Here is an 11407-nt window from a genome sequence, read left to right on the forward strand (position 1 = left end):
ATTGAATTTATTGATAAGTTTAATAATTTTAAAAAATTATTTAAAACTTAAAAAATATATACAATCACTATAAAAAATAATAGACATAATTAATATTTTAAATTTTTTTAATAAATCTTGTAATTTTTAAGAATAATTTAAAATTAAAAAACTAATTAATTAAATATAGATTAAATAAAATAATTTAGAATGTCATCTTCTTAATTGAGTAATAAATATATGCATAAAAAATTTGGCTCATTTATATCTTAAAAAATTAATTTCTTTTATATATTCATTTAAAATAGAATAGTATTAGCAATTATTAATTTGAATAATTATTTCTTCTTTTTAACAAAATGAATCAATTAACGTTAATATCTATATTTTTATTATATTTATAAAAAATATAATTTATGATTTTATTATATTATTAATATTTTATATATTTTAAACTATTTATTTTTAATTTATTTGTAATTAAAAAATTATTTTTATTTTTAATAAGATATGAATTAAATTTAATTTACATTATATAAATTGAATTTATAATTTGTCTTTGTTATAAAATCATAATAAAAATTTATTTTTAAAAACAACTTATCTAAAAAAATTTAGTTTTTTATTTTTAAAAATAACTTGAAGTAGGGAATCAAAATACTTCTCAAAATGGAATCAATTTAAGCTGATTTTTATTTTTATTCTTATTTTACTTCTCAAAATTTATAGTTCAATCCCATAAAAACTCTAAATGATTGCTTTTATTATTAAGCTAAAAAAAGAATTCAAATCACATTTATAATTTTTTCTTTAAAGGTAATACCAACATAATTTTCTCGGGGCTTTTTTGTTCATTTTTCTCCTTTTTAAAATTTATTTAAAATATTTTTATTATAATATATTAAGGTTAATTTCATTTACTTCATGTAACGTTAATTTCAAATTTATGGAAACTAGATGTATAAATTATAGATAGTTACAATAATATTTTTATATTATGGTATATAATATTTAGTAATTTTGGATTTTGAAAATAGGAGGGCGTGTGTGGATGATGTCACGTGCCAATAACATGGAAAAGAAAATAAAAAACAAAAAACAAAAAATATAAGTAAAGGCCTTCGCTACGAAGCAACAACATTATAAACCGTCGAAGCACCACCACCTCTGTATAAAAGGAAAATCCAGATTGTTCAGGAAAGTTCTATCCACAAACAAAACCCTAATCTCAACCGCAGTCTAGTATCAGAAACCAGACTACCAGAGCCATGTCTCACTTTGGAAGATCAGGTCCGCCGGATATCAAAGACACCTTTTCTTTACTCGTTCTCAACATCACCTTCCGTGAGCATCTCTGCTTCTCTCTCCCTCTTTCTTTTCTTTCGGCATTTTCTTTTGTAATTTCATTTTTTTTGTTTTTGTTTTTGTTTTTTATTTTTATTTTTGGTGTTTTGGATAGGCACCACCGCGGATGATCTGTTTCCGTTTTTTGACAAATACGGAAAGGTCGTCGATATCTTCATTCCCAGAGATCGAAGGTTCCTTTTACCGCTTTTTCTTTTCTTTCTTTTTTGTTTTTCTTGTGGTTCTGTTTTGATTGATGAGACAGTGTACAGGGAAGGTTAAGACCTTGCTTGGTAATTCTTTTGATACGGTTGATCAAACTGGAGTTTGTTTTTTAAATTATTTTTTGTTTTTGTGTTCTTCAATTATACCATGTTATATCGGGTGTGTGTTTAAATGTGAATGGCTTTTCCACAAAATGGAATCCTGATTATATGGGCAGTTGAGTAAAATGTTAGTGTGAAAAATGGCTAATTAGCTAAAGTAAACCACCCAGGTTGTGGTGGGGTGGTGGTGGTGTGAATTGGGTGTTTAAAACTTTTAGAAAATAATTTACTAAATGCAAAGAAGAACTAATTAAAAAGCAAGATAATAGTAAAGTAAAAGGCGGGAGAAGAAATTTGCAAACTTCATTTATAGTGGTTCGACAATTCACATACTTCCATTATCCTCAAGCTCCTAACTGAGTGAGGGTACTACTATCAAGTCTTCCGAGACAAGCCTTAAAGCTTTATGATTGGATTCACTTGCTCCAATGGGTACCACAAATACTTCAAGTATGCCACTTGCTTGAAGTCTTTTCACTTAAAATGAATAAATAAGAAGACTTAATGCTTCCAATCTTAGAACAAGTATAGCTCACAACACAAGGAAAAAGATATGATAGATTTTGAGGTGCACTCAAGAATATGCAAGTTGGAATTCAATGCATTTTGAAAGAAAAGCTTTGAATGTGAGAAAAGAGAGGTTTTTCAATGGAATGTTGTTGTTTCCTTATCAATAAATGTAGTCGAGTCCTTCAATTTATAGAAAAGAGGCTCGTACACCTAAAGAGATAGAACACTCTCGATTGGTCGAGTTCGGTTTGACCAGATGACTAATTGTTGACCACTAGAGTTTCTGAGGCTTGATCGACCCTCGACCGACCCTCGACTGACTCTCGAATGACCTTCTACCGACCCTCGATCGACCGTCGAACGAACCTTGATCGACCGTCGAATGACCCTTGACCGACCCTCGAAAGACCCTCGACCGACCCTCGAACGACCCTCGACCGACCCTCGACCGACCCTCGACCGACCCTCGATCGACCCTCGATCGACCCTCGACCGACCCTCGATCGACCCTCGACCGACCCTCGATCGACCCTCGACCGACCCTCGATCGACCCTCGACCGACCCTCGACCGACCCTCGACCGACCCTCGACCGACCCTCGACCGACCCTCGATCGACCCTCGACCGACCCTCGATCGACCCTCGACCGACCCTCGATCGACCCTCGACCGACCCTCGATCGACCCTCGACCGACCCTCGATCGACCCTCGATCGACCCTTATCAACCATCGACTAACCCTTGATCGGCCCCTCGACTAACCCTTGATAAGCCCTTGACTGGCCCTTGATAGGCCTTCGATTGGCCCTTGGTCGGCCTTTGATCAACCCTTGATCGGCCCTCGACTGACCCTTGATAGGCCCTCGACTGGCCCTTGGTCGGCCTTTGATCAACCCTTGATTGGTTAAGGCAAAACCTCAACCAGCCATACATTTGCTATTGGAAGAGAGAGAAGAAAAATGTGCACCCTCAACTAGTCCTCGACAAGTCGAGCTCAATTGTCGAGTTAGTTCCCTAACTAGTTCAATCGGTTTTGCTCACCCTCAATCGGTTGCACCTAAAGGTATACAAAACCTTCCGATTTGAGGTCTAAACTTTCTAGTAACGTGTGTAACTCTTCTTAAAACCTTTTTAAGTAAGATTTAAAAGAATTTAACTTAAGATTTTGTATTAAAATAAGGATCATCCAAATTTATGATAAAAACATCTCTTTAAAGCTTAAGTGAGGATGAAAACTATCTTTTAAGTGTATGAGAAAAGTTGACCTAAGTGCACCAATAAATACCATCTTGCAATTTTTCCTAGAGCACTTTAAGTCTTAAAGAGATCCAAATCTTCATTCCATTGACTATCTTCCATAGTTGCTTGAGCTTTATAATTTTTCATTTACACATGAAAATTTTGCTTGATTTAAACTGTTAGATACTTTAACCTTGTTTTGTAATCATTAAAACTTGATTAGGAGAATCCTTGGGCTTTTAGTTATTTATTTTAAATTAAATAATAACCTATATTATCTAAGGTTTGCTTAGAACTTTCATATCTTATTCTTTATTCTACTTAGTTGCCTCTGTTTAGTTAATGAGAAAGTGAAGGGGAAAATCAAGGGCATGTTCGTTCCCATCTTTTTAAAATATGTTTGAAACCTAGGTTTTTGAAAATAAGGAAACAGAATGGTGCTTTGAGAATACAATTTGAGTGTCGGAAAGAGATATATCTTCAAAGAAATGATTGAAGAAATAGCAAGGTTTGAAATTCCATGGTTTTCTGTTATTGTTGTTGTTATTGTCTTTTCCTTTTTCTTTCTTCCTTTATGTTTTTTATTTTTTATTTTTTATTTTTTGTTTTTTTTGTTTTAAACAAGTCAAATTCCAAAAAAAAGAGCAAAAAACTTATGATTATGCAACCCAATGGAAATTAGATACTCTGTTAGTTGTTTGTTATTTGTTTATTTATTTATTTAATTCATCAAACCAAGCAGCCATCAAAAACCTTGGAAGACTATTAAAGAACAGGTCACACTGCAACTAAATAGAATTTCAATACGATTGAGCAGATTAGATTACAGTCATTTGAGCAGTGGGTTATGATATTCTGGTTAACTCAATTTCATGGAATGTAAGAGAAAAATAGTTGATTTTCTCTCTTCTATAAAATTTCTTAGCAGCAAAGTGAGGTATTGGTTACATCCTAGAATTTTGTAATGCTGTGGGTTGTTATTATTAATTTTTGGTGGGTGGCGTTTATCATCATCATCATCATTGTTTTTTGATCTCAGGACTGGTGAATCGCGTGGTTTTGCATTTGTTCGTTATAAGTATGCAGATGAGGCACAAAAGGCAGTGGATAGGCTAGACGGTATGTATCCCCCTATCTCTATTTGGTGTTTTTATACATCATGTATACTTTTTTATGCTTCCTTAGGTGATAGTAATGAAATTGAATTTATTTTTTTTTACTTTTTTATTTTTTATATCCTGTAAAAAAAAAATCTCTATTTGGTTTACTGAAGGTCTTGCCAAGAAAAAAAAATCAGTTTTCTGAAAATGGATTTTCTATTAAATAAGCAGAGTGTGAAGAAAAAATATTTATTACATTGTGTTTCCAACAAGGATGGTCTTAGTAGTTAATTATTGCTTTGACAATGTTTCTCACAGGAAGGATTGTTGATGGTCGAGAAATTACAGTTCAGTTTGCTAAATATGGGCCAAATGCTGAGCGAATGTAAGTTCAAATATGCATATAATATTTTGCTCAACCATGGTCAAGAAATTACAGTTCAGATTGCTAAAAATATGTTAAACCATGGTTTGAGCTTATACCTGCACATGCTTATTTTGAATATTTTAGAATGTTAAAGTGCATTTCTTTTCTTGAAATAAGCCACTTTATTTGTTCGATGATTTTTGAACGTTCTTAATTGTTGAAGTACTGACATGGTTAATGGTTGTGCTAACCTTTTCCTCAATTTAATTTTTAGTGTCAAATAATGTGAATGGGTGCACCTTGATTCCAGGCACAAATTAACAATGGCATATTTAATATGATCTTTTTTTTTTTAACTAAGTTATATTTGTCCTATTTCAGCCACAAAGGAAGAATTGTTGAAACATTTCCAAAGTCTAGAGGCAGGTCAAGAAGTCATAGTCCACGGCGAAGGTATGGACTGTTTTTATTTTTATTTTTATTATTATTATTATTATTATTATTATTATTTATGTATTTGGCTATTAAATTTCCCCTTAATATATTTTTATATACTTGGGTGGGAATTTGGTTAGATATTGTCTTATGGTTGTAGCAAAGGTAGATTTTTGTTTTATTATCCTTGTTCTGATTGGTAATACAGGGTAAGTAGTGAATCAACTTGAAGAAATAGGACTCGTTGTCTAATTATTGAAGGCCATACTTGGATGTCTCTTAAAAATTGCATGTCTCCATCATTTATACTTAGCATTAGAAACCACAAGTTCGTTCACTGTAGAGGCTAGTTAAAAAATATGAGTGTCACTGTAATCATGGTTATGGATTATGATCCCAGAGGGAATCAATGTGTAATGGGTATTACTTAATGTGATGTGGGCAGTAAATCTTGAAATTTTTTGGTTTCATTATAATCATGTTTTGGCCATGTAATTCCCTGTTGTTTCAATGTATATATCTCATTTACTAGGAGTATTTTTTTAGTTTGTTATATTAATGTGATTACTCAAATGAGTAATCAAATCATTCCATGCTCGGAAAATAAAGAAAATTGGGACAAAATAGAGAACTAATTTGTAACCCAAGGAACCTTCAATTCTTTATGGAAGCTCAAACTTTTCTTTTGACCTGAGAATTGCTATATTTAGGTTGGAAGTAGACCCAAATTGGCTTGGAAAGATGGAAGATTGGAGGAAGATGAGAAAAAAGGGCCTAGAAACCCTTTTTGGGGGGTTCTTGGCTTGATTAGAACCATAACCATTTTAATGTTTACATCACCAAAGAAATAAATGTTTTAGTACATTTTCCACAAGCCCAACTAGAATCAGCAGGCTGCCTCAGAACAAGGGAAAACATTGGGAGGGACTGCAACTGATCCACATCTGCCCCACAAAACTATGGCAGAGTATTGTCCATAAATGCACGTCTTAAATTGGAAGCTTGAATGGAACACTTTCCACTGCCTAAGAAAGGAACTACAATGGTAAACTTGCTATACACCTTAGGAAATGTTAGAGGTTGGTGGTGTCCCATCAACAATTACTGGTGATAGCATACAAGACTAAAGCCAAGGGATGGCTGGGTAATTATTAGGCAAGGGGTGAATAGGACCTTGTTAGGTCAATGGCACTGGAGGTTTGATGTGGAAACAGGGAGAGTTGATGCAGGCCTTATGTTTATGTAATTTAGGGAGAATTTGTATGGGTTGTATTCTAGAAAAGTTGGAGATCCATATAGGATATGGATGTTTTAAGAGATAAGAAAAGTAGGGTCTAAATTCCCATACAACACTCACTTTGAAGTAGGAAATGGACAGCAAAATTTTCATTGGCATGATTAGTGCTGTAGCGATTGAATGATACGTACGAGGTTCCCAATTTTTTTAGAATGGTTGCTAAATGATGTCTGAGTGTGGTAGATTATCAGGTAAGGGAAGTCAGTGGGTAGTTGAATCCAAGTTTCACCATTGTGGGTAGTCAAATCTGAGCTCTACCAACATGGGTGGTTGAACCTGAGCTTAATCAAGGTTGGTAGTTGAATCTGAGCTTCACCAGGGATATTCAAGACTGGGATTGTGGTGTTGGTATATATACACATACATGTCCACCTTGGGCAAGGGTTCAGATATTTTGATTGCTAGTTAAGACTCTCATGATGCTTCAGTTGCCATATATTATTTTGAGAGAGACTGATTTGTGCTTGTAAGTATGCTTATTCGATTTTCTTTAGTCTTTTTGTTTTTTTATTTTGGTAATACCAGCCCATCAAAATATTTCAACCATGATGTGTAAGTTCTTAGAGTATTTGTTGAACTTGCTGGAGGTGGTTATGTATTATCGTTATTACAGTTATACTTGCTAATGATAATAATAATGCTGGTGATTCATTTTAATAGAAGTGTGTTTCTGTACATGTACTGTGACACCACCCAAGATCTGTATGGATGGAATTGTAAAGCTTTGACATGACATTTAATTGAAATTTTTGGCTGCAACAGGGTTTACTTCGATAATCCCTATTAAATCATGATTTTTATGAAAATTTCAGGTATCGAGATGATAACAGAGACAGGGATTACAGGAGGAGAAGTCGCAGCAGGAGCTATGATAGGTATGAAAGTGACAGGTACCGTGGGAGGGAGAGAGACTATCGACGTCGAAGCAGGAGCCACAGTGCAAGTCCTGATTACCGCAGAGGCCGGTATGATGATGGACGACGGAATCTGAGTAGGAGTCGGTCAATTGATAGGTTTTAAACTGCCCAATCTTATATCTAGTAGTTGTCATCATTTTCCAGTGTCTTAATTATTTGATAATTGATGATGTTGAGGTATGTGAACAGTGTTTCCCCCACTCGGTATACACCTAGTCCTAAGAGAAATTTTCCTCCTCGTGTGACCCCATCTCCTCCTAGGGGTGGTAGTCAGGACAGACTCAGTGGGGAAGAACGATCCCCTAGTCGAAGTATTTCACCAAGAGGTCGGCCTGCTGGTTCACGTAGCCCATCCCTGCACAAGTCAGATGCTGATGTGAGTTCGTGTTCACTAGTTGTTTCAATATATGTACATTTAACATTGCATTTCAGGATCTGTTTATTTAACTGGATGCTTTTGATTTTGTAATTTGTAGGACTGATTGTGGTGAAGGGTGCATGGTACTCAGATGGTGCATCAGTAATAGTTCTATGTCTGATATGTCTAGCTCGAAGGGGTTTGGAGCCTAAAAGACTTTCTCATTAGAATGATGTTAGATTTGGCAGGAATGAATTTCCAATGTTGGTTAGTTTTGATTTGGACTCACAGCATAGTTAAATTACTTGGGCATGTGGGTGTTTTGGGGACTTCATAGTTAAGGGATTGGTTACTTTTTTCTAGTTCTTCCCAATTTTATCGTTATGTTTTAGTTTAACGTATCAAGCATGCTTGTTTTTTTTTTCTTTATAGTTCAGTTTGTAGGAGTTCTGAGTTCTGACTTGTCATGAAATATATATTGGATTTTATAGTTCTGTTCGTGAAAAGGCTGATGGGCATGTTGATGATGATGATGATGATGATGATGATGGTGATGATGCTGTTTGTAATTCATGGATGGATGATCATCATTTTGTGCTCTGGTTGCGAACAGCAGTTTGCTGGTTGAATAAACAGTATCTTAACTAAGTTTCTCTAAATGTTCGTGTCATTGGTAAGGTTTATATGGCTCAATTCTTTCTTTTGAAAAGCCTTATATCCTGGGGTTTCTGATGTTTGACCTTATTATAATCCCAAAGGCCATTGGTGCTTTTGGAAATATTGGTCTTGAAAGGGGTAGTTGCTGTGATGGTGTTAAAAGGTCGGTATTCTGAAGGCGTGTTTTTACCTGTTGCTGTTGATGCCAATGAGGTGGGGATCTGTTTTGTTCAATGACCACCCTGATGCTGATTTTAACCATGAAACCTAGTTTGCTGGTCTATACTCTGCAACCACGCTGTTGAAGAGGGTAAAATTTCTCTGATTATTTTTCTTTGGGGTATGTCATGTTGGACTTTGCCTCATCTAACACCTACATTGGTAGGGTCTTTTTTTTTTTCTTTTTTTTAATAAATTTTGACTGATATTTACTGTACTGTGAGATTTTTATAGCACAAAGGATTGCAGCTGTAGCTGTGAAGTGATAGCTGATAATGCCCATTCTGTCTTGTTGTAGAGTTGGGTGGGGTTCGGGTTAGTGAATATCCATCTGCTGTAGTAGGCTTTTGCTACCCTTGTTGCTGGGATCTCGGGTATTGATGGTGGCTGCCTGCCAAATTCTGGTGGTGAAATACCACCTTATGCCCTTGAATCTGATTCTTGGTTGCATTTTATTTTTCCAGCTCAAATGAAGTATGTATATTCTCATCTGCCTGTTCCATCTTCAATTTCTTTCTGGAGTTTGTTCTTCCTGTGTTGGATTGTAACAGGCTAGAGTGCTTTGAGCTTGTGTGGAACTCTTTGTTAGCCGAACGGACAAAATAGACATAATGCCTGTGCTTTTTATACTTACTAGGATTTAGAATGGGAAATAAATATGTAGAGTTGAAAGAGAGAATTTGTTTATACTTGAAATGTATTTTTTTTTAAAGGAAAAAAAATGCTAGATAAAATATTTAGGAGCATGTTTTGAATCTTATTAGGAACTCTATCAAGGGAAGGTCAAAAGATAGACCAGTGCAGGGAGGGGTTTTAGGAGGAAAAAAAAAAGTACCATAATTTAAGAGCTTGTTTCGACTTCTGATTTAAAAACGGTTTTATGTTTTTTTATACAAAAAATTGTTTTTAAAATTTTTTAATACTATTTGGTCTTTGTTTTTAAAAACAAAGTTAAAAGCATAAAATTGTTTTTAAAATTTTTAAAAACTGTTTGGTTATTATTCTCTAAAAAGAATTTTTAAATACAAAGTGAAATATAGAATAAATTTTAAAGAATAAGTAAGAGTTGTTTTTACTAATTTTTAAAAATAAAAGGAAAACATGGATGTGTTTGATTATGTTTTTTAAAATTTGTTATTAAAAACTGTTTTTAAGTAAAAGAATAAAAGGTGGTTTTCAAAAATATGGTCAAATGGTTCTTAAAAATATGATAATTAAAAATTTATTTTTAAATTTAGTTTGGGGAAGGAGACAGATTGTTGTGCATTGAAACAGCATAACATCCACATAATCCATATGAATTATTTTTGAGTTTTGATTTTGTGGTGGCAGCAATAAGAAAATTAACTGGATTTATCTTTGATTTTTGGATTTAATAAGATTCATTTAAAATTTACTACTTAATTCTTATCTTACATATTTCAGTTTTATTTTTATCTTTATTTATTTTTATTTAAATCCGTGCTAATATTAAGTAACAAGATTATGAGAAAGACATAAAGAGACATGGAAATTAAAGTAAAATGTATTTGGGATTTTTTTTTTTAAAAAAAATTATTTATTTGGACTTGTTATTTTATGTTTTAAAAAGTGAAAACATATCTCATTAAAATCTTATTAGAAAAATACTCAAAGAAAAAAATATGTTTGGGACGTAAAATTTGAAAATAGTTCCAAAAAATAGTTTTTGAAAGTTGTTCTTAAAAATTGTTTTATGGTATTTTGTATGTTAAGATAAAGTCTTTAAAAACATGACATGATGTAATATATTTGAAATTTATTATTTATTTAATGATATTTCAATTTTATTTTTATTTATCCTTATTCCATGTATTGTACTTTATGGGTATTTTCACCTAACATCTTTTGCATTATACATGATTTGAGTGCATTCAAAGTTGCACGAAAGATCTAAGTTATGGGTCCTTGAAAGTAGATGCCTTACTTACAATGTTCATGGATTTAGGTAATCCATTAGAAGTTATAATATACTATCTCCTAATTAGAGGGATGATTGGTTTTAGCCATCAAATTGGGTTTCTCATGATGAGTGCACTAGTATGTATGGTTAAACATTGGACATGACTTATGGTAAGTCATGAGTTAAGGTTATCAAGTAGTCATAACTTTATCAAGTTGGTTCATTGTGTTGTCTTTCAACCTTAAGAGAATATTGAGCTTGTAATAAAGTTAACAGTGACTTTGACTTATAGGTGAGATTTTAAAGTGATTTTATATTTTCTATGGATCAAGTCATTGTTGATGGAAGTTGATGATAATAAATATTCTAATAAAGACATCATAATATTAATGGGATTGAGATAGAGTGTCCTCTTAGGTGACCATAAGGAGGCGTGTTCATGTAAGCTATGGTCATAATTGTTCCTTAGGTGGAACTTGACATAAGCTCTCTATGAACTAAGATATGTTAGTTGATCATACAATAAGAGGATTTGTAAAAGAATAGAAGTAGTCTTAAAAGGATCATAACTTCTCCTTATTATATTACAAACATCGATTCATGGGGAGACGGAATGCAATGGATGGTAGGTCACATACCCAAGCATTTTATATATGGTTATCATTTACATAAGGTATTGGAGTATAGTTGATTCCATTATCTTTGAAGTTTCAACTAAATTTCCAATGTTCTACACTTG

General features: G+C 33.3%; 1 protein-coding gene across 9 annotated transcripts; it reads left to right on the forward strand.

Moving 5' to 3' along the window:
* The first annotated feature begins 1105 nt into the window (after positions 1–1105).
* LOC100242306 (serine/arginine-rich splicing factor SC35) lies at positions 1106–9376 on the forward strand. Of its 9 annotated transcripts, none has more exons than XR_009467126.1 (11): positions 1109–1323; positions 1439–1517; positions 4437–4516; positions 4816–4882; positions 5246–5317; positions 7409–7609; positions 7703–7889; positions 7990–8138; positions 8363–8544; positions 8630–8838; positions 8982–9376. XR_009467126.1 is itself a non-coding variant. In XM_002274824.4 (8 exons), exons 1-8 carry the CDS (start codon positions 1248–1250, stop codon positions 7993–7995), a joined length of 768 nt encoding a protein of 255 aa, XP_002274860.1. In that variant the 5' UTR covers positions 1106–1247; the 3' UTR covers positions 7996–9376. The 9 variants fall into 9 exon arrangements, 1 of the variants encoding a protein (XP_002274860.1); XR_009467129.1 differs by having other exon boundaries at positions 9046–9376; XR_009467127.1 differs by having other exon boundaries at positions 8363–8868.
* Positions 9377–11407: the final 2031 nt, after the last annotated feature.

This window comes from Vitis vinifera, chromosome 12 (assembly GCF_030704535.1).
Source record: "Vitis vinifera cultivar Pinot Noir 40024 chromosome 12, ASM3070453v1".
NCBI lineage: Eukaryota > Viridiplantae > Streptophyta > Magnoliopsida > Vitales > Vitaceae > Vitis > Vitis vinifera.